Genomic DNA, 25,214 nt, shown 5'->3' with positions numbered 1-25,214 from the left:
TTTTGTGTTAAAGTATCAGACACTATCATTATCCAAATGGCTTTTCTTTCTTTGAATAACGAATGAACTGTGTTGGAACAAACAATGTGTAAAAGACAAGAGAAAATCCTTATCATTGTGTCGATTTTCACCAATAAATTCCTTCCCCCATCCCGCCAAAAAAAAACGCAAATGTAAATTAAATCATGAAATTGAATTTGCATATGAATCCATGTTGAGATGATTCTTCTTTTTAGCAAGAAGAAGAGAGCTTTTCATGGGTAAATCCCTCTTTTGCTTTCTTGTTAGTTAATTTTACGCGCGTGCCCCTTTTTCCCTGTTCTTCCTTCTTTTTCTTTCTCTCGAAGGAATCTCTTCGTTGTGTCGTTATCTCACAACATTTCATGGATTACCATCAACAATAAAAAAGGTTACTTTCTTGTTCGCCTGATTGCCCATCAAACAAATTACACACAAAAGTCTTTCCCCATCACACAACTCACTCCATCTATTGAGGAAGGAACAATTCAAAAAGCATTCACACACACGCTCAAATCACCAATTTCCCGCCTTTGAAGAGCGTCACAAGAAAATTTGCTGCTTTTGGTGGGAAGATAATCTTCTTCTTTCAGCCATAGATATATGTAAGAATCCCCCGGAGGGGGAACTCGTACACACACACACACACACACACATCACACGCCAAATCCATCGTCAAAGAAGACGCGGCGATGAAAAAAAAGAGATAAATGGTAAAAGACGTGGAGAAAAAAGAGTATCTCTCAACACCAAAATTGTCGGAGACACCATGACGAGGAGCTTTAACACGTTAATAACCACTAAAATACGAGGAAATTATTTTTTTACGCGATATGTGTAATAAATTATCACTCCTGTAAAAAAAATAAACCCGACTGACCCATAATTGTCGGAGACACCATGACGAGGAGCTTTAACACGTTAATAACTGCTAAAATACGAGGAAATTATTTTTTACGCGATATGTGTAATAAATTATCTATCCTGTAAAATAATTAAGCCCAGCTGACCCATAATTGTAGGAGACACCATGACGTAGAGCTTTAACACGTTAATAACTTGCTAAAGTAGGAAGAAATTATTTTTTTACGCGATATGTGTAACAAATTACCAGTCATGTAAACAAAATTAAACCCGACTGACCCATAGTTCTCTGACATTTTTGCTACATTATATTGGAAAATTGTGTTAAATCTTAAAATTGTGACAACTCTGTTGAAAAATTTATCTCGGCTGACCCAAAGCTCATTGAGATTTTTGCAAATTTTACAAACAGTTTTACAAATTAAAAAAGATGAAGAATAGAAATATTCTGCTAAACAATTTTTTCAACTCCAATTTGAGTAGATTTAATATCCTTCTTCAATAGACAAAAAAACTCAGAAAACACTAATTAATAATGAAAAATTACTGAATGTATGCCAGCTGGGAAAATGTCAATCAGGCGTAAAAAATTATATCGGCGTAATAAAATGAAAATTCGCCATCAGAGACCACTCACAGTCCCCCAACAGTTTTTAACGTGTTAATGGATAAAAGGAACCTCCCATACATAAGAAAGAAAAGCAAAAATGAAGCTGATAAATGATTACGAGATGATGGTTTGCGTGTAGTATCATTTGGTAATCAGTTTGAGATCACAAACATTTTGTAATTGCTCAAAGTGCGTAAACTTTCGCACTACAGAGACCAAAGATAAAAAAGCTCACACGCAAATGGAGAAAAAAATTTCTCTTGCTTCCCCCTCTCATAAATAAGCCAATTTAGACGCGATTAAACTTTGCAGTAATAATGAAAAAAAAAATAACTCAGTTTTTTTTTCTTAATTTGGGGCAAATTCAACGCATCAGGCGGGAAGTTTTGACGCAATGAGAAAAGGCAAATGGAGGCTTTTTATAAAATCTTTTAAATATCTTCCTCAAGGTTTTATAGTTAAGCTTCAATTTGAATTTGGCGGGAATATTTTTATTTAATAAATTAAACGTTATAAAACACAAAAAAGTTTATTCATTTTGTGACTCCTGTGACTCTTTCTTTTGACAAATAATTTTTCTTTTTAAATTGATTCGACCTCAATATCTGTCAAATATATGACAAATAAATACATATTCGTGTAAAAAATAATTCAATTGAGTTTTTAACTTCAAAAACAACCCCCCAGGACTCTTTTGAACAAAAATAAATAACTGACAGATCATTTGGCACAGGCGTGGAAAAAAATGACAGCTCAAGCCGCAGCCGTCAATCAAACATCTGTCATTTTTGACATATCATTGAAAATCGCTCCAGAAACGAAATAACAGACAACCCAATTATATGATCCTTTTTCTTTCCACCCACCCACACACGATACCAGACCAAATTGTATCTCACACATAATCCTCCCTCATATCCATGTTACTTTTCTTGTGACATGGATTATCCCATCTTAAGCTTGCCCCCGTTGCCCTATTAGGTCACCAATTACCCTATCAATTATCCAAGGGAACACACACAGCATGGAGACAACGAGAAAAGGGACAAATTGAAAAGATACCAAGACAAAATCATAGCCAATGACAAGGAGAAAAAAATCTCCCCTAAAATGACCCACCTCGTACAATTTATCATTGATGAGGGACTTGGGGAAGCAGAGCAGATTTAGGGGGGATAAAGGGATGTCTGGCCAATGTTGTGCCCTCAATGCCAGACTTTTATTCTTTTTCTTTTTTTTTCATTCTTTCTTTCCAATTCCACTCAATTGGATTAATGAATTAATAGAATAAGATATTTGTACGCCCTTTACGGCGCTTATTCTTGACCTTAATTTTATCAGCATACACAAATCTCACCGAGGCGAGAGGATTTTAATTAAATGAATATTATCCCCCACATTGGAAGGGGGCGACGTTTGCAAAGAAGAAAAGGAAGAGAAAACAAATAAATTTATTTCCATTAATTTTATATTTGAAAGATTCAGTTTAATTCCTCAAAGATTCAAAGAATTGTTTGAAAAAATTAGTTGAATTTCTTAAAGATTTATTAAAATCTTTTGAAAATTCACTGGAATCTCTGAAAGATTCAAAATATAAGTCAAATTGTCGAAAAAATTCATTTAAATCTATGAAAGATTCAACGGAATCTTCGAAAGATTCAATATTTTATTCATAAAAATCTTTAATAAATTCACAAATCTCAGCAAAATACAATTTATACTTTGAAAAATTCATAACTCGTTGCAAGATTCAATTTAATCTTTGAAAGATTCAACTTAAACTCTACGAAGTTCACAAATTTCTGCAAGTTTCAATTGAATCTTTGAAAAATGAATAACTCATTGCAAGACTCAATTTAAACTCTAAAAAATTCACAAAATTTTGCAAAAATAAATGTTTTCATTGAAAAATTCACAAATCTTTGTAAGAATCAATCTAGTTTTCAACAAAAACAGAAATCTTTGAAAGATTCAACTTAAACTCTGAAAAGTTCAGAGATCTCTACAAAATTCAATTTATTATCTCATAAATTAACAAATCTTTGCAAGATTAAATTCAAACTCTAAAAAATTCGAAAATCTCTGCAAGATTCAATTTAACCTTTGAAAACTTCAATGAAATTTTTGAAAAATTCAATATAACATTAAAAATAATCCTAAAAAAAATATCAGGGGATTTGCAAAATCAAGAAGAATGAAACTCTTTACCTTATGCTTTGAGGATTCCTTGCCTTTGGGGTCTTTGGTGCGATCTTTGCTCTTTGAACTACGATGGTAGTCTGGTTGCTTGCTTGTTGCCACCACTGGTAGTCCACCATCAATCATGGTGACCATAACACGACGATTTTGATTGGCAGCTGTACTATTTTGTGCTGCATGTGCTGCAGCCTTCTCCTTTTGCATCTCCTTTATCGTCCCTGGCGTGTGGCTCTTTGAGCGTCGTAGGAATTTCATCATGTTCGATCGGTAGCGTGATTGACTACTCACAGACGTATCACCTGAGCCATTGGCATCCTTTGCAGCTGCTGCCTTCACCTCATCGAGCTTCCGGAAGCTCCCATCGGTCATTTTGATGTAGCACCCTTCGGATGTTTTGTGAAATGAATCCTGCGGGAGTTTGTGGTAGCCCCCATCGGGGGTTTTGTAGTAACAATTATCCGTTTTGTGGTACCCCTCGCCAACGGTGTAGAATTCCCGATGATTTGGTTGCACGGAATTCCGAATTATCTCCTGATCTGCCACCAATTTATCATTCTTCTCAATATTGTACGCATTCATTTCACTTATCGTCACGGGCCTTGCTGTTGCCGTTTCCTTAATACGCATCGTCTCCTTGCCCCTGTACAAGTGATCCTTCACCACGTGATCCTTGTACAGCAATTCCTCCTTTATTCGCCCCGGTACGGCACGTGGGTACTTCGTGGTGGACTTCTTTCCTCCACCCCCACCGTGATTACTCGATATTTGACCCATAATCTGCTGGAGACTTCTCAGAGCGCAAGCTGCTTCAACTTTATTACCAGCCACTGGGGCAACTTCGTACATTCTGGACAAAAGCCAAAAATTGTACTCAAATATCCAATTTTTTTTGCACTTTTTTCACTTTTCCTTTTAACTTTATTTTCTTTGTCACCTTTTTTGAGTCATTTTTATTACTTAAATATTTTAGAATTTTTTTTCTTTTGTTTTTCAGGAAGAAACTTTAACTGAAAGGATATTTTTCTCATTTAGAAATCAAAATCCAAAGATTTTTTAAAAATCTTTTTTTTGGGTTTTATTTCATAAGAAAACGTGCAAATTGAGAGTTAGATAACATAGTCGTACGTATTTTTATTTAAGTGCAGAAGTGTTGAAAAATTTTCATTTAAGAAAATTACATTGAGTGAGTGAAAAAAAAAGTTTTCATGGAGTTATTAAAAAACATTTCAAGAATACGTAATATTCAAATAACCTTGAAAGAATCAATTTCATCTTTGAAAGATTCATTTCAATCTTTAAAAAATTCAATTAGATCTCTGCAAGATTGAATAAAATCCTGAGAAAAAATTTTCTTGAAATCTTTTTAAGACTTTCTGTTAAATCTTCGCAAGATTCTATTTTAAAAAAAATGAAAATTTCATTGAATTATTCAGGAGATTTGAAAAAATCGAAAGAATCGATTAAACTCTCGTAATATTCAAATAAATCTTCAAAAGATTCACTAAAAATGAATGCGAAACAATTCATTTCTTTTTTATACTCGTAAAGTTTTTTGATATTAATAAAATAAATCTCTGAAAGATTCAATTGAATCCCCGAAAGATTCATCAAATTATGTGCAGCAAGTATCGCTTAATTCTTCATAAAAATAAATTATTTCTTGGTACAAATTTAGAAATCTTTGATATTTTTAATAGAATCACCGAAAAATTCCAATGAATATCCATTAGATTTAAAGAATTTATTGAAAGATTCAAATGATCCTTTACAGACTCGAAAGAATCATTTAAAACTTCAAAAGATTCACTAAAATGCGAAATATTCCATTCATTCTTTTCATTATTCGCAATAATTAATCATTTCATTGAAAGATTCAATTAAACTTACGAAAGATTCATCGAAATTATTGAAAGATTCAATGAAATATTCGAAAAATTCACACAAAATACAAATTTGTATAAAACTATATAAAATAATTCCAATTATTTCCTATCAGACCTTAAAATTGTTGGAGAAATTTATGAAATATTCAATTTACCACCTTTGAAAAATTCCTCGAAAAATCAATTTTGCATATTCCACATTACTTTGTGAATTCCACAAGCAAACTCATCCTTTTGTGCGCTTGAATGGGTGTCTTACACGAAGACATTCACCTTCAAATCAACATTTATTCGTAAACACAGAATATCAAAGGTAAAAGGAAAGTAAATCGATTAAACATTCCTGAGGTAGACACGTTGTGAGAGACACACCATCGTATACAAATATACAAGAAGAAATGGAGTCAAAGTTAAGCATTAAGACACCCTGAGGGTAACAAAAGCAAAAACGAGAAGAGCTCCTTTTATACGCGCCAAAGACGATGACATTGCGAGAAGAGAGAAATTCAAATACACCCAACAAGGATAAAGAGACTTCTCAACCATAATAATTATTTCTCACATTTAGTAAATTAATTTGCCCATTTACGAAAGGTGGTTCTCCGTGGTTGTGGTTGCATTTCACTTTGGTGGTTTAAGGAGTTAATTAATTTGATGTCCTTAATCATAAAAAAGTATGTGTACTGCGTAGCAAGAATCAAGCTAAAGATTTCTACAAACTTTTTCATCCACTCTTCTCTCAATGAAAGCTTTTCTTATAAAAAAAATCTTCCATGAGGTTAGGGGATCATTAAATTCCAATAAATATTATTTTGCTGGAGGATGTTTTTTCACCCCTCACAGTTATTTTATCAGAGTAGGAGTATGGGTGGTACTAAATAAATAGAAAAAAAAATAAAAGAACATAATGCCTAAAATGTTTCCCACAAACTTGTAATTGTCTTCCTCAGCTCCGATAAATGGTTTGTACAAACTGATAAACTTTTGCTCCTCTCAAAATTAATGGCAATTTCAGCTCAATGTACACGGAGTCAGTGTGATAAATTTTCCACCCACAATTTCTAGGCTTATGGACCAGAAAGTTTCCTCGCTTCCTTGAAATTTATCATAAATTTTTTTAGACAGAATTGAGAATAAAGAGGAAAAGATTGATGTGTATTGTTTACATATCTTGTTTACCCCAAAAAAGAAATTTTTAATTCAAAGAAATTTTAAAAAAAAATGACAGAATGTTGACAGAAGCTTTGACAGAATATTAAATTTTGACAGAAGCTTTGACAGATTTTCATTTGAAACATTAACAGTTACGTTTTGTCAAAAAAGAGCCATACGAGTCTTTGACAGAAGACTGAATAAAATTCTGACAAAACTGTCAGAACTTTGACAGTTTCTTTTTGAATATTTGACATGATTTTGTGAAAATCAAAATGACTGACAGGATTTTTTAAATGAGACTAAAAGGAAATTTGACAACTTTTTCTTTATAAGAACTATGATTTAATTTTACTTTACTTAAACTTTGAAACTTTGTTAATCTATTCTTGTTAAAGTCGTCAGCAATTTGTAACAGAAATCTATCAGAATTTAAACTTTATTCTGACAGCTTCTTGATTTTCTTCTTGATTTCAACATTTACAGCATATTCTTTGTAACTTTGACAATCTTATGTCAAGACTGACATCAATTCTGACAGAAGATTGAACAATATTTTAACAAAACTGTCAGAACATTGACGGTTGTTTTTTTTTTAAATATATGACAAGATTCTGTTTGACTGAATTTTTGACAGTTTTGACAGAAGACTGACGAAATTTTAATTCCTCTTGACAGCTTCCTGAATTCATTTTCTTTACTGTCATTAGACAACATTTCATTAAAAACTTTGGTATCATTTCTTCTCCGCCTTGACAGTTGCGTGTCAAAATTTTGACAGAAACTTTGACAGATTTTACTTTGAAACACTGACAGTTTCGTTTTTTCCAAAGAAATCTATACAAGTCTTTGACATAAGACTAAATAAACTTCTGACAAAACTGTCAGAACTTTGACAGTTTCTTTTTGAATATTTGACATCTGTCACCAATTTCTAAACGGCCCAAAGAGCCATTTTAATAATTTAAAATAAAAAACAATTAAACTCCAACTCAACGACAGATTTTCCTCTAGTTGTTTGCCCCTTTTTTGGGATAAATTTAACATTCTACATTTAAGTTTTTCTTCGTTTTATTGAACATCTACTGTATTCATTTTTTTTATTTTTATATAGAATGATTTTTCAAAAATTATTTAATCAATATTATTTACTGACCGTGAGAGGTCGCTAAATGTCATTCTTATAATTTTTTTTTTCATATAATTACGTTAAAAAACATAGTTTTGTGCAAAATAGAATCACGCAAGATTCGTTAAAAAAATGATTCATATTTTGAAATTGAGAAACAAAAATGTGGTAAAAATTGAAAATTAAAACTTTCACCTTTATTGTATTGTTTCAGTGCCTTCTTGAAGGTCATTCTACGTACAGTTCAAGGGCATTTTTGGGGTGTTTAGTGTGTATAAAAAAAAGAAGTGAATCTCGTGATTTTTTAAATATAAATTAATGTTCTTTTTTTTCTGCCCATTTGTGTACTCCAACAATAAACGTACACAAAAGGAGCTTTGAAAAAAAAAAGCGCACACAGTGAGAATTTAAATCAACGCTGAAGAAGATTTTATAAATTGGTAAGGAAATTATTTCATTGAACTTCTTCAAACGAATACACCAAGTGCCACTAAATGTAAAATTGCGCCCAATAAAAGTCAACCCTGGATCGCAATGATGACAAAATGCCTTTAAGAACAGACCAAATGGTACTCCTCTAAAGTACCTCACTGACGCTCTCTGTCTCCGGCAAAAGGATGTGCCAATCTTGTTCCATGATATTTAATTTAAGAAAATTTTCGAGAGAATCATCATCCACCCCCTCACAGTGTCAAGTCGCATTTTTTTTTTGAAAAGTTATAAAGCTCAACTCGCACTGAGTTTGTAGATACATAAACTAAAAGTCATTTCCTCACACACAACACCACACGAGACATTTATTTTATATTAATCTTCTCTCATTCTCTCTGCTGTGGTTTGATGGAGAAAATAATAATTTTCTGTTGAACAAATAAATAAATATTGGAGAAAATTCGTTTTTTTTTCTTCTCTTTTTCAACAAACATTAAATTTATATTAAAAATTTTCGCTTCATTCACCTAAAGCAGCCTCCTCCTCACTCCCCTATAAATATATATTAAATTTCCCATCACGGAGGGAGAAAAGTTTGAGGGAAAAGCTTCATCCCCTCGTCACTGAAAATTCATCAACTTTTTTCTCCTCTGTCGACAACTTTCATTCCACTCACACAGAATTTTTGCTTACGAACCGGGTGCGGGTATTTAGAATTAAAGGCACACGCACTTTTTGGCAATTTCCTCCTTGTGATGTTTAGAAAATATTTATTTTGCACCCAAAATACATAATTAATGCCACACCAGCGACACTCAAGCAATTTATTCGCGAAAACAAACCTGAATGCTTTTTCACCCCACCCTCCCATACATCCTCCTCTACCTTCCTTTTAATTAAACCACCCCATACTCCCCTACAAAACATTCTCACACAGGTTCTTTCCCGCAGTTACACACGGAAATTGGAAAAGTTGTTTCAATATTAGTCATCATACTTAGTTTCTATTTTTGGCATTTTTTTTTTCACCATCTTCTTCATCGTTGAAACAACAAAATATGTTTATTTTTGGAAGGAAAAAAAGTTTAAATTTCTCGCCAAAAATAGAAAATTCTAATGTATTTTTTCTTCATAATTTCATTAAATGTTTCGTTGGTAGAATTTTTGAAATATTCTTTAATTAGAAACTTAAAAAAAAGTCAAGAATCATCCAAATCTTGACAAATAATCAGAATTTTCTTAATGAATAGTTAGAATTTTATAAAGAATTTGAATATGCTTGATGTAAGTATAATCAGAATGAGAAATAATCTCAATCTGAAAAGATAATCTAAATTTTGAAGAATAATTTAAATCTTAACTAATAATATAAATTTTAAAGAATGATCTGAATCTGACGTAAATAGTCTGAATCATCTTGAAGAATTATCAAAATTTTCATGACGAATAGTTGTAATTTTGAAAATAATCTGAATCTTAAAAAAATAGTCTAAATTTTGACAAATAATCAGAATCCGAATAATCTAAACCTTAACGAATAATCCTAATATCGACGAATAATTAGAATTTTGAATAATCCGAATTTAATTGACGAATATCGAATCTCTACAAATATTCCGAGGATTTTCACTCAGATAACAACCCCTTCCTTCAGAATATGTATAAAAATACTTCGAGAGCACTCAAGGGGCAAATAAGTAATCGAATAGAAGATACAGAATAATCAGATATTTCGTCTATTCTCAAATATTCGTTGTTGATGCGAATATTTCGTTTATTTGCGAATATTTCATTGTTTTGCATTATCTTTTGGAGTTTGAATAAAAAAAAACCTTTGCTGTCCTTTCTAAAAAATCTTGTGGTGTAACTTTGAGAAATTTTCAATTGTAAGTTATTAAATAATTTCACAGAAAAGCTATATTAGGGCACTTCACTTACTATTTCAATCAGATTACTCAATCAACAAATTGTAAGAAGATTGTAGATTATAAATTCTTTCCTAAAGATTTTTTTCTTTATGTTTTTACGCTTTTTCTTTCCCTACATTGTGACCCATTCATTTTGTAAGGTAGTGTAATTTTTCTATTTTCTCTTCCATATTTTTTTTTCAACGAGGGTAGAAAAAAAATATGTATAAAATGTATAAAAAAGAGATTTTTCTCCTTAAATAAATCACGCATGAAGCTAATAGGAAAATTTGTATATGAATGAATGAAAAATTGAGAGAAAAATTGGTTTAAGGAAAAAGGAATGTGTGGTGGTTGGCTTCTTCTCCTCTGGCTGAATGGGGTAAATACAACAAGATGATGGGAAGAGGAGTAAAGAAAAGAAAAAAAAGGTATAAAGCAGCGAAGCCTGTTGCGAAAATATCTCAAATGGAATAAATTTCCTTCATAAATCAATTTGCTATGTGTGTATGTAACGTATGGAACCCTCTCAACAGTCTCACCACACTCCCTGAATCCTAGTTGCCTCTACAGGACGTACAAGAAGCTAAGAAACCATCCCTGTGTGTCGTTTAAGAAATCACATTCAATTTCCTTCCACACTTCCGCATCATTTCATCATAACGCGCAGAATTTGCGAAAGACAATTCATCTCCTTGAGGCAGGTAATGGGTGATGGTGAAGGGGGGGGGGGAAAGAGAATTTTATATATAATAAAGGGAAATGTCATCAACAAAGCTCCTCACACAATTCGTGTAAAACATTTACCTCGAAGGAGAATAATTACTTAATTGCAATTTAATGTGGATTAATTACACGCACTTGTAAAAGTATTTTGTATGGAAATGTGTGTCAATTAACCGTGTGACACATTAATTAAATCCAACGGCATGAAGCAAAGCAAAGCAACAAAATATCCACCAAGCAAAATTCTCGTGATGTGATTTCCTCTTAAGAGAAGCATTAAATTGATTTCTATTACCCATATTTCATATTTTTTTCTAAAACAAAGATTTTTTTTTGAAGCTCAAAAGAAGTTAAATTTCCGCATGAACAACAAAGTAAGTCAATCATAACGCGTCCAGTTATTAAAGTTGGTATACCACAACGTAGATGGGTCAGTCTATGCGTTGTAATTTAATTTGTGAGCAGAATTAGTAGGCAAAGTTGATTTTTTTATGAAATTCATCAATATGAAAGATTAAAATGCACATATCTGAAGTTCTATTAGACCTACAGAAATTTCTTTACTAGTTTTGGAAAGGTATTAAAATAGGCTATAAATTGACATAAATTTCAATGATTTTCAAGGTCACCTCTAGAACAGAAAATGGAGGATTTTTGTTTCACAAAAAGAGTTTTTCGTATTTTTCGTCCTAAAGGAATGGTTCTAGAGGTTTCTGATGTTCTAGAAAGTTGTAGATAATTGCAAAACCTTTAATTTGATACCAAACTGAGTCAAATCGGACAAGCGGTTCAAGAGATATGGCTCTTAGAACTTTTCAAATTCAAGAATTTTTTAAATGATCATATCTTCTAAACGGCGACATAGATTTTCTTCATTTTCGGACTGGTGCAAGATTATTAGTCCTGCTACAACATATCAAAAATTCAAGGAAATCTATGATTGGGATTCGAAGATATTGCCCCGTAAAGTTAGGCAATTTTTGTTTTTGTTTTTAGCGTCTCTTGCGGCCATTTTTGGAACTTGAAATATTCTAGACAGTTGTAGGGCTTTTCAATACCTTTCATTTGATACTAAGATGGTCAAAATCGGTCAAGCCGTTCTCGAGTTATATCGAAAAAACACTTTTTGCTTTAGGCCGCCATATTTGCTAAACGGCTTGACCGATTTTCAAGTATGAATTATCGATGAAAACGTCTCACTGAGCACTAAAACATACTAAAATTTCAGATTTCTAGCTATAAGGGGACTGGTTGATGGTATTTCAAAATGGCGGACGGCGGCCATCTTGGATTTTGAAAATGCGAAAAAATGAAATTTTACACCCACATTTCTATAGAAAACTTCAAACCTGAAGTCTCTATCTGTTACCGTTCTCGAGTTATAAGGCAAAGTTTGGCGCACCGGCCGGCCGGCAGGCCGGCCGGCCGGATCAAAAATTTTCCACCACTATTTTCGTAATGTGGGAAGTCTAAAATGTGCTCATACCAAGTTTGAGTCCGATCTGAGGTGGTCGGTTTTTCCGACGATTACAATACTTGGTATGCCACGATTGTGGTATACCAACTAATAACAAAGCTAAATCTCCTGTAGATGAAAGACGAAAAAAAAACAATGAATAATATTTAAATGGAAATAAATTGATTTATAGCAATATATATTTCTTCATATATTGAGAGAAAGAATGTAAGAGTAAAAAAAAATCAAGAAAAGGTTGAAGGGTTTGTTGTAAAATAAATTGATTCAATTTTCTTTTGAATCTCTTCGTCTATTCATACAAATTTTTATATATTTTACATTTTTTTTTCGTATGAAATTTAAATTTATTTTACTCATCTTCCGTGAGAGATATGAGATGTAATACAGAAGATTTATTTTAAGGAGACTTCACATAGGATATGCAAAATTGTAAAAATTTAAAGAAAATTGTCAAAATGTCAAGAAATCGTTACAATCTAAAGTCAAACGGAGGAGAAATTATGCAAAATTGTAGCAAAGAACGTAAGAACACAGTGAAGCAAACAGAGGGGGTGTTTGGGTGTCTAAACAGCCTATTCAGGCGATTTATTCAGTTAGAATAAAAGCGTCAATCATTTGAAAAGAACGTTATCAGGCGTTAAAAGAAATCAAATGTTTAAAAAAGAATATCAAATGTTGAAGGAAACTTCAAACTTTAGAACAATTTGAAATGTATAAGAAAGAACGTAAGAAAAATGTTTAAAAGAACGTTAGAAATTTATATTTTGAGTTCTGACGTGGGTCTTTATATTTTGCTAATCCGGTCTTCGTCAGTGGGGGCTTTTCTTTTTAACCAGGATTAGACCGGATTAGCAAAAGTTAGAAATTTAAATAAAAACCGGCAAACATTAGAAAAATTCAAATTGTTAAAAAAAAAATACCTCAGTGTTAAAAAAAAACCTTTAAATGTTTGGAAAAAAAATGATCAAACATTTAAAAAGAAACGTTAAAAGGGAAAATATGAAAATTCATACGTTAGAAGATTGCTCAAGCAAATTGTCAAAAGCAGCTAATTCAAATTGATAAAAAAACGGTAAAAATAATAACTGTCATTTTTTCCGCCAAATCATTCCTTTTTCCCCAAATTCTCTAATTTCACCACTCGAATTCACCACTTCGAGTGCGCGCCAAATTCAAATATTATTTTATTTCATAAGTTTTCCGAACAATAACATAACCTCAATTTTCGCAAATGTCGTTTCACGAGTCGCTCTTTTCTGAGGAATTTTTATAAATAAAATTTCAATTCAAAAAAAAAGTTTAAAAGTTTTTTTTTTATTAATCCAAAGACTTCTTACAAATCTTCTATTTATTTTCCAACCAATATAAGAAAAACATTACAAATGTGAATAGTCTCCTTTCAATATTTCATTGCATGTTGACAAATTTTATTTATTTCACCGTAGAAAAAAAATACTTTCTCAATCCAATTGTGAATTTAACGTTGTATGACTTTCTTTCATTCTCAAAGAAATAAGTCTCTTTTATTTTAAATAGACTTTTGTGTCACAATTTTTCCTTTCACTTTATTTAGTCTAATTTCTTACGTACATATATGTAGGTATATAGCGTAGTTTTTCGCACCAGAGATTTTTCTTGTCTTGCAATGTAAATTCATTTGTGGAGTAAAATGAAGTTTGCTGAAATGGAAATAATTATGCTACTGTGAAGAGAAGTTTCATTTTGTCATGTTTCTCACAGTCAGTTTCTTTTCATCCCCCGTCCAAATCACCCACCCACCACCCAACAAAATGAAGGGAAATAGAGAGAGAGAGAGAGAGAGAGAGAGAGAGAGAGGAGAAAGAAAGGAAAATTTGTGAGGCAATATAATTTATTATCAAGGAGGGACACACCGAATGACACGCTGAAGAAATATTTGTCATAAAAAATAGTACTATGCTTATATTAAAATTCTTTACTTGGGACCGAAAGGATCGTATAAATTTTTTATATTCCCAATATATTCCCAAGCAATCCTATATTTTCTCTTTCTCTCCCCATAAACCGCCCCTCCGCCGCCCACAAAATGAAAAGAAAGGGAAAATGCGGGAGAAAATGAAAGGCATGAGAATGCGTTTTGGAGTGATACTAAAATCCGTGGGTATCGAAAATTATTCATTTAGCAACCCCTGATAAATTAATAAAAATAAAAAAGAAAACCTCCTAGAGGGTTTATTGTTGAATTGGAGTTTATTTCAGGGGTTGTTAATTTGTGAGAAAATTCACTGAAGTGAGTATAAAATTGAGTGTTAAGAAGAGAGCTTTTTCTCTTGAAGATTTTCCACAAAATAGAGAGAGAGCTTTGGGGGGAATGGAAAATGTAATATTGAAAAGGTAAATTGATTCAATCATCTTATGCACTTTCTGTGAAGGAGCACATATGAATGTTATTTAATGCAACATTCAATGTATTTTCCATCAAATGGTGAATTTGCTTTCAATTTTCCATCAAACATTAAGTACATGGGAAATGCAGGAAAGAGTATTTTGTAAGAAAAATCTCCTATAGAAAATAAAATTGATTTATTTTCTTTCAATTTTATTAGTTTGCAATACATTAACGAAAATTAGTGGGGTGGAAAATTTCTTTTCTTTATGGTATCGATACGTAAAATTCCGTTAAAATACACAAAAATTATTTTTTTACACGATGGGTTTTAGTGGTTAAATTACGATATGTAGTAAATAGGTAATTAATCGTGTCATAAAATACAACCCGACTGACCTATTGTGTGTAAATGTTCTTCTATTTTAAGTATTTTAAGAATCGAAAGGAGAAGAGAGAAATCTCAATAAAGAACATTAAAAATTTGATTGGAAATGTCTTTTTAAAGTTTTTCAAAAAAATCGAATGATAAAAATAAGCAAATTGTTGGCCAGCCGGGTAGTAATGTAATTATAGCAGCGTAAAAAAATAATAACTGTCATTTAACATCATTTTTATCGTCAAATAGGCGTAGTAAATGGGTTAAAGTGATTAAATTACAGAGCTCAGAAAAATCCGAAAAATCACAAAATGACTCTAATTCACCCTTTAAATTTATTTCTTTACGGTACTCAAAGTTCAATCCGATTCACCCCATTTTGATCTCCTTCGAAGGTGTTCCAAATTAGAGGAGCAATTAATGCTTGAAATCAATCGCCACAAGGAAAACTTATAAAGGAGGTTAAATAGAGGAGTTTGTTGTACAATTTTCTTTCTTCCTTTACAACACTTTGAGGAGAAAAAAGAGAAAAACTCGAAGGAATTGCAATTAAAATCTTTTCGTACAAATTAAAACTTTCTCATGTTGAAGAAAAATACTTGAAAATGTCTTTTTTTTTTAATCTTTAAGATCGTGTAGGAAAAAAAAAGCTAAAGTTAAGTAAGATGTGCAACCATGTGAAACGACATTGATAGAACACGCGTTTTCTTATAATCATCGCACGAGAGACACGATTGGAATCACCAGAAAGGTGAACAAAAACACAGAGATTTAAATAATGAAAAAAATTGCGAAGAAAACGACGTTAAAAGACGCGCAAAAAAATGAGCTAAAATCACAAAATGTTTTGTCTCTCCGAGGAAAGAAAGAAAGAAAAGAAAAGAACGTGAAAATCCTTGAGAATACTGATTCTCTTTTATTTGATTCTTTATTGTAATATATACCTACATCTACATTTTGAAATTGTAGGCAAGAGATAGACACAGAACACCTCACACAGCATCATTTCCACCCACTTTAATTGCAAATCAATACACGACTTGATGGTGGAATAGACGCAAAAGCAACGAGATGGGCGCGCGTGATGTTTTGTGCTGCAAAATCTTGTGAATTTTCCGTGAAAATCAAAATTCATCCCATTACCAGGAAGCTCCTTTTCCACTCTCTCTCTCTCTCTCTCTCTCAATTCACGAAAAATCCACACACTGAATTTTCCAACTGATGAAATAATTCAATTACACCCAATAAAATTCACAAAGTTTATGCCAAAAAAAAAATGTATAATGTATTGATATTCCGGGGAAATACGGAGTATGTGTATGAAAGTTAATGACTCAAGATGGTTTTCTTCTTACTAAACAAAATGATGATTCAAAGGAAAAGAAAAATAAGCACACAAAGAAGATTTTTTCATCAAAAAAAAATTTCGTGTTTAAATCAAAACTATTCCGCAGAAAAAAAAACTCTCATTGATGACCAAAATTGTTTACATGAAAGAAATGTAATTTAGACGAAAAGGAAACTTGTGTTTGAAACATCAACATAAACAATGATACGGGATAAAAAAAACATTGCGAATTGTGGAAGATTAATTGATTTATCAAGAATGATTCAATTGATTACATTTTCGTGTAATCAATACGTAATTAATGCGGAATCGTAAGAAAAAGTTGCTTAGTGTGATAATTCGGAAATGGATTTAGAAGAAAAAATATTACAACAAAAAATTTTTAAGAAAAAATGAAGATTGATTCAATTGATTACATTTTCGTGTAATCAATACGTAATTAATGCGGAATCGTAAGAAGAAATTGGTAAATGTTCTAAAATTCGAGGCTTTGGCTGCAATTTAACTGTTTTATGTTCAAATAAAGGGTTTTGATGAAAATTACATCAAACGTTACAACATTTTGCGTTCTTTGAAGTAGAATATTAGAAATGTTAATTTTAATCTCAAAAATAAATCAAAGACTTTCTAATTTTAGTAAGTTACATATAATGCTAATCATGTTAAAATTTTCAATTTGCTAAATAAATATCTCTCTCAAATTTTCCTCATAAGAAAAATCTTCTTAGAGAAACAGACTGAATCCACTCAATAAATTGATGCAAAGTGCACAGGAAATTCATGGGAAAACGGAGAAAACTCTTCATTTTACTCAAAATTTATGTATAAGTTTTGAGAGAAATTTAGTACAGAATCATGTTATATTTGCATAGACATTTGAAGCATCTTCGTATCATACATAAATTGAAACATCTCCCACCCACAACCGCCTTATGATGCCTCAGGATGCCTCCTTAGCGTGATATAATTCGCATATTAAAAGAGACCCATCCAACATTGTTGGTTGTTAATGGGATTTTGAATTTATAATTCAAAATATGGAAATTATTTTGCTCTTAATTTAACTCTCAACCATATCTCATTTCCACCCTCACACCCTACGAAGAAAATAAATTTAAAAAAAAAAGAGGAAAACTTCTTATCAGCCCTTAAAGCGTCTCTTTTTTTGTGTGTGGGTGTATCTATTTACTGATTTTGACAGTTTCCTTTATAACTAATGTTGCCCTAAATGCGCAACAGTTTTATCGCAAAAGACTATTTTTCAATGTTGTGGAGAAGGAGGGAAAAATGTCAAAAGAAAACTCTCTCTCTTTCCTCTCTTGTAAAAGAATTCAATTTAAGACATGAGATTGCATTTTTTTTACCCTCAAAGCGCTAAACTTCTTTTAAAGGTCCTCCTCGTGTGTGTTGAGTTAACCAGACAACATGTTAAATTTACCCACAGAGAAAACACCTGCCTTTTGAGTTCTTTGTTGTTTTCTTCTCATCCCATTTTTTTGCAAGTCTCAAAAGGAGAAAAAGAAAACAACAAAAAATGCACCTTTCGAAAGAATCTTGTGCCTTGTAAAAGTCCTCCACTTTAACTCACTTCCAACTCACTTTCAAAATATGTACATATGTATGTTAGTATATAATCTGTATGTTTCCGTTTTAAGGGGCTTTCAACTCGTTGCAATGAATCACGTGAAGCACTATTGTAAGTCATTGATAAATTAATTTCTCTTTCAAGTAAATATTTGACGTTTCTTTTACAACGTTTGAAAGAAATATTGATCGTTAGAAGAATTCAACTAAGTATTAGAGTAGGAAAAACACGTTAAAAAAAAAGCTTCAAACCTAATTAAATAAACGTCAAGTCTGAAAAACAGAAGTGTCAAATAGAATTGACACGTCTGACGTTTCTTTTACAACGTTTGAAAGAAATATTAATCGTCAGCAAAATTAAATTAAGTATTAGAGAAAAACCACGTTAGAAAAAAAATGCTTCAAACCTAACTTTTTTAATAAACGTCAAACAGAATCAACACGTTTGACGTTTCTTTTATAATATTTGACGTGTCATTACAGTTTAAAATTCTTTTCCAACGGTTTATTTCTTTTCTAATGTTCAACGTAAACATCAGCTTTTATTTCTCAGGCTTTTCTCATATATTTGAAGTTCTATGTTCTTTTTCTAACGTTAAATCCTTTTTTCAATTATTTGACATCATATTCTTTGTAAAAATTGACAATTCTTACGTTCATTTTTCCAGTGTTTATATGAATGTTCAAAACGTTTTTATTTTTCTAGAGTTATTTACGTTCTTTTCTAACGTTGTAAACTTCTTTTCTACATTTGACGTTTTTATCGATTCTCAGCTCTTTTCAAACGTTTAATGCTGCAACGTATTATTTCTTTTCTAACTTTAATACCTTTCTTTAACATCTGAAGCTTTATTTTTTTTTAAGGATTAACGTTTTTTTATTACCCATTTGAAGTTTCTTATATAACATTTAACGTTTCTTGTTTTAAGTTTATTTTAGAACATTCAAAGGTTTGAAGGTTTTGTTCTAACATTTCATATCCATTCTAAAGTTGACGTTTGTTAGTAACTCCTAATGATTTTTTTCTATCGTTTGAAGTTTCCTTTTAAACGTTTTTTATATTCTTTTCTAACGTTTGATGTTACTTTTCAAATATTTTTTAGATTCCTTTCTAACATTCTTTGTTTTCATAACGTTTGACGATTTCCCCAAGATTTGACATTTCTCTTCAAATATTTTTCATTTTCTCAATGTTTTTACGTATCTTTCAACCTGTAACATCACTTAAACTTCCCCGTTAGCTGAAAATTCACTCTTATGTCCTTTTTCTTTTTCTTTAAATCCTTTTTCTTTTGGGAATATTTTAAGTAATTTCTTGACTTAGATAGATGATTAAATAAATAAAATACGAGCATTTTACGAAAACTCTCACACCTTTTCCCCACCTTTACAAGCAAACTGCTGCAAATTTCACAAAATTGCAGATGATGACTTTTGGGTGGGTTTGAAAGAAGGAACAGCGCGCCAGGTGAATTTCTCAACGGTGAAGTGGCATGTTTGTGGAAGAGCACCACCATCATTCTCTGCGCTCGAAACCATCCAGAAGAGTTGGAGGTGTTCCACATTTTTGCTGAATATATAGCATAAAATATCACTTTTATTGCACACGAGGTGTTGGTGCTTTCAAGATGCTGCTGATGGTGTGTTTGCATGTGGTTTGAATTGCTCTGTGTGTGGGTCGTTCTACCATCTTCCATGTCTCTAATCTTGCACGTGGAAGATGTTCTGTTTGAGTTTACTCAAGAAAACCATCACACATCTCACTGAATGTGAAGAAATGATGTGACGCAGTACGAAAAATGTGTCATTCTTCTGTGATTTTCCAGACACTATCTCAATATTATATACACACATTATTATTGATTCAATATATAGTTAAACGGTGTTTCTCTCTCTTGTCTCTCTCTCTCTCCCTCTCAAAATATCAAGGGGAGTTTTGACGTGTGCTATTGAGGTATGTACGAGGAAAACTACCTTTGATACATTGCTGAGATTGCGCAACTTTTCAATGATTTTTTGAGTATTTCACAGAAAAAGGTGAGAAATCACCTGTTGACCGAGAAACTTTGACTCGTAGTGAATTGTTTGAATCTTTTGTTCATGCAAAAATTGTATATAAAATCACTTCCGAAAATCCCCTGAATGATGTATCTACTGAGAGTTCTTTTTTTATGAATGACGTAAAATTTTATTTTTGGCACAACTTGATCAATTTAATACTTCATGGATAATTCCATTTATTCTCTCGCGCGCTTTTGAGCTTTTTTTTGTCTCTCTTCTCTTTTAATTCAAAACACCGTGAACCCCGCCAAAATTACCATTATTGAATGAATCACTCTCAGTGTGGTTAAATCTTATGCACGTGTGTGGGTGGTGCAATTGAAAAGAAGTTTATTCACTGCTATATGAAAAATTTTATCATTTAAGAGGAATATTCAGGACATGATTAATCTTTTAGACGATAAAAAAAGGCTCAGAAACAACCTTCAATAATTTGCACAAAAATACAAACAATGTCGTCACAAGGGATGTTTATCTGTCTAACTTATCTAACTGAATTTTAGGCTTGAATCAATACATATTATTAAGGGTTTTAGCACCTAAATGTAAGTCTCTTTAGGACTAAAAACAGATTAACTCTTTTCAACTAGAATTTAATACGTTTATGGATTAAATTTAGTACTTTAATGACTAGAATTTAGAACTTTTAGCTGTGATTCTTTGTAAGAGTTTCGCTTCTAAATATGATCCCCTATTTAGGCCAAAAAATTGAAAAACTTTGTCAGATAGAATTTGTTACTTTAATTTAGTACTTCTTTATGCGTAAATTTAGTACTTTGTTGCTAGAATTTAGTATTATTTAGGTTTTTGAAGAAATTTTTTCACAATTTGAGTCTCTTTAAATCTCAAAGACGAATCTATTTCAGTTTGAATTAATAATTTTAAGGCTTTAATTTAGTTCTTTTTTAAACTAGAATTTAGAACTTTTTAGTGGTTCTGCTCCTAAATCAGAGTCCGTTTTTGGACAAAAATGCAAAAAAAAACTTTATTTAAGTTTTTTTTTAAGATAGATTTTATTACATTTTAGGCTTTAATTTAGTACTTCTTTATGAGTAAATTTAGTACTATTTAGGTTTCAATTAAATACGCTTTTTGTAGATTTTTTTCTCAATCTGAGTCTCTTTAAGCCTCAGAGACGAATAATCTTTTTTAGCTTGAATTTAATAATTTTAGAGCTAAAATTTAGTATGTTTTAAGCTATAGAAATTAGTACTTTTTTAGGCTAGGATTGAGTACTTCTTTAGATTATAATTTAGTACCTTGATGACGTCATTGCTTGAATTTCTGAGCAAATTTTTGCCGACTTTTCCCCTTTCTTCCCAGAGTTGAAAATAGGTCTTTTCTTGTGATTTTTTCTCTCTTTTTTGATCCTCTAAAAGACTACACATGACTTGATTATTACTTCGTACGACGAATTTTTCCATACAACATTGATTAAACTCCTTTCACATTGGATTATATTTGCACAATTCAATCCAAAAGGATTTTGGGGATTTTATTACCAAAAACTGTTTGCTTACAAAATTATTTGTTATGCTTTCAATTTTGCTGTGTTTACAACCAATCATGGAGAAAATGTATTCACACCACCCCCTCCCCCCCCCCCCCCCCCCCTTTTCCAATTCTCTCACACACAGATTAGTCTCTACTATGTGATGGTTTATAACTCATAATACTGGGTGAGAAATCCTAAATGTGTGTTGTGTTGTGTGTACTTATTGTGTTTTGTTTCCTTTAATCATATTTAATGCCATAAGGGATTTCATTACCTTGTTTACCAATTGATTGTAGAATATACAATTTTGATTACATTCTATCCTGTGGTACGTAGGTACCTAACATTGATTGAGTGAGGATTTGCCTTGAAGCAAAATAATCTTAATTTAATGAATATTATTGGAAAACTATTTTAATTGAAAGTTTATTGATTTGGAAGATTTTGAGAAGTGCCCTTAATTATTGTGGATGCTTATGGACAAATCTTCTACAGTCTAAAATTAGACTAAAATACATTAAAATTCTTAGAAAAAAATTGACCATAACTTTCATTCTTTCTATGCGTATTTAATACACAATGATTCTGAATTAAATAAAATTAAAAACTCCATAAAAAGTTCATTTAAAAAGAAGATTTTTCTCATGAATTTCCCATTCTATTCTTTGCTTAAAAAATCACGAATTTCCACTGAAATTCATTCAAGATGAATCACTTTGGAACAATTTTAAAATTCATTGATAAATTTCATTGGAAAAAAAACTCTCAACTAAATAAGTATTGTAAACTTTCAGCAGGAATCTTTTAATATATAATTACCCAGGAACTCAATTGAGCGGAGATTTTTTTAATTTTCTCAAAACAAGTTCCTTCTTTTGCGTTAAAAAGAACGTTCAAGAATAATTTAAAGAGACAACCCAACAAAAAAAAACTTTCGCAAAACCATCAATTTGCATCAATTTTTTGTCATTTCACCGAACATATCATCAAACTTAACATCCCAGAAGAAGTAGAAGGATAAAAAAGAATGTTCAAAAGCAGGTGGTGACAGTACCAACTTGAATAATTTGCATGCTGACACTGAAATGCAAATTCCTGCTGAATTAATAATTAATTTCTTTTGAACCACAAATTCAGGAAGAATTTTATTTTTTTAAGCAAAGTTAATATTGATCCTAAAATGAATCTTTCTCCTTGTCTTCCTTTAATCAATCCCTTGACATTGAGATTAATTTCTTAATTAGATACAAAAACAAATACATGAAGATAAGGATTGAATATGAGGTAATTTAGTAAGTCAAAGAGAGCAATAAAATGGTTCATGTTGTGCCCTAATTTACTTAAATGCATCACTATGCGCGATAATGTTATATAGCTCACATCAAAAGACTCTGTACCACACAGAGATCTCAATATCATCGCATAAGATGCAGAGTGGAGCCCCCTCCTCATCCTGCCTTTTCGATGACATCAAAATACACAGTGAACGACATACCGCATTATTAAATATAATTGGTTTTTCCTTGAAAATTTCATGCATATTATACCCCATAAAATAAGCCTAAAGAACGTTCTCTTCCAGCATCTGAGAATATGACTTTACTCTCATCTCGTGTTATACATATTTTTTTTTTCATTATCGCCCCCCGTTAAAATTGTTCTAATTCAATTTTATCCACTAGAAAAATTACATACACTACGCTTCAAAAGTTTCAGAGCATGCGAAAATGGGATATTTCTTAAGGCAAATTTAATTGAACTATATCTCTGGTTCTAGTGAACCGATTTACAAAAATTTGCCAGTTTTGGAAAGGCACATTCCCCACCTTCCTAAAACTGGTAAATCTTTGAAAATCGGTTACTCAGAACCGGAGACATAAGGTGAAATTTACTAGTCAGACAGACTTAAGTTTTCTTAAGATTATTTACGTTTTCTTAAGAACAATTTTTCGTAAGATTTCTTTAGATTCTCGAAGAAAAAACTTAAGATTTTATAAGTTAGACTGAATTCAGGCAAAATTCGAAAAAATAATTTTAAAAAAATATGCATTTTGCTTAATTTACTTAAGAAACATAAAGTTTCTCTTAAGAAACCTAAAGAATCTTAAATTTTTCCTAAGAACCTTTAGGTTTTTCCCGAAGGAATTTAAAAAAAAAAAAAACTAATGAAAACTTGAGATATAGTTAAGAAAACTTAACGAACCTTAAGAAAATTTAAGTCTTTCCTTAAGATATCTTAAGTCTATCTGATTCTGACTAGGCAGACAGACTTAAGATTCCTTAAGAAAAACATAAGTTTTCTTAAGATTCTTAAAATTTTCTGAGGACTCATAAAGTTTTCTTAAGACAAATTTTCATAAAACTCCGTAAGATTCTTTAAAATAAATTTAAAAATTCTTAAGAAAAATTTAAGATTTATAAGTTTTCTTAAACGAAACTTAAGATTTGTCAAGTAAATCGAGCTAATTGCATATTTTTTTATGATTTTTATTAATTTCGATGCCCCGAAGACAATCAGAAAAAAATCATCTAAAAATGTACGTTTAGCCTGATTTAGCTTGACTGAAGAAATCTAAAGTTTCGCTTAAAATAACTTTAAAATCTTAATTTTTTCTTAGGAAATCTTAAGTTTTCTTTAAAGAATCTTTAAAGAATGAAAACTTGAAACATTCTAAAGAAAACTTAAAGAATATTCAGAAAACTTTAAAAATCTTAAGAAAACTTAAGTCTGTCTGAATAGTGAATTCCACCCTATAGTCCAATGAAATTTTCCTTAAGAAATATCCCATTTTCGCATGCACGAAAACTTTTTACGGGTAGTGTATACCACCATGTCTAAAATAGCATAAATTTATGTAAACTCGTGTTGTTGTTTCACTGTAAAATTCCCCCTTCACATCATCTAATCCCTCATACTTCCTTATACTTGGGATTATATACTTATTAATCACCAACTTAACCTTGCATTGTGTTGGTGAGAGATTTATTTAAAGAAAAAATAAATTATTACTTGTTTACATTCTATTTAAAGAAACTTTTAGTACATCCAAGGGCACATTGCATTTTGTCCAGAATAAAAATTGGGTTAATTCATTCAGGAAAATTTTCTTAAAAACATAAAATAAACTTGTGCTAAATGATAAACTTAATTTTTTTCTGGAGGCTCCACTTTTTTATTGATTTTGTAAAAAAAAAATAAAGCTAAACTCTATTAGAAATTCTTTCTGATTGGTCGAGAAAGTCTAGAATAATTATTGGTTAATTAAACCACAATTCAACTCTTTTATTGGCTAAACCTTAAATTTAGGATTTACCTTTCAAACTCTTCATTGCAGAATTATTAATTTAAGTTTAGAACCAACAAAAATCAAATATTAAATTGTCTTGGTATTATCTTGACTACATACCTCCAAAATTTCATATTTATTCCTCTTTAACATAAATTTAAGAAAAAAAAATAAGAAAAGAACTTTAGCTATTCAAAGTTTAAAGATTCTTTAATAAATCGTGGTCTAGATTGTATTTTTTAGGTCTTAAGATAAAAAGAAACTTTTCCATGTTAAAAATCTATAATTTATACTTTAT

General features: G+C 31.2%; 1 protein-coding gene across 5 annotated transcripts in view; it reads right to left on the bottom strand.

Moving 5' to 3' along the window:
* Positions 1-25,214, bottom strand: part of LOC129795333 (serine/threonine-protein kinase MARK2) — a 108,799-nt gene that overhangs the window by 76,518 nt on the left and 7,067 nt on the right. For all 5 annotated transcript variants that reach the window (XM_055836509.1, XM_055836508.1, XM_055836510.1 and 2 more), the window contains one exon: positions 3,701-4,698. In XM_055836509.1, coding sequence (XP_055692484.1) covers positions 3,701-4,537 — 837 coding nt within the window. In that variant the 5' untranslated portion in view covers positions 4,538-4,698. The remainder of the gene's footprint in view (positions 1-3,700; positions 4,699-25,214) is intronic.

The sequence above is a fragment of the Lutzomyia longipalpis genome, chromosome 4 (assembly GCF_024334085.1).
Source record: "Lutzomyia longipalpis isolate SR_M1_2022 chromosome 4, ASM2433408v1".
NCBI lineage: Eukaryota > Metazoa > Arthropoda > Insecta > Diptera > Psychodidae > Lutzomyia > Lutzomyia longipalpis.
The sequence above is the reverse complement of the archived record's forward strand: the minus strand, read 5'-3'. Positions and strand labels throughout refer to the sequence as shown.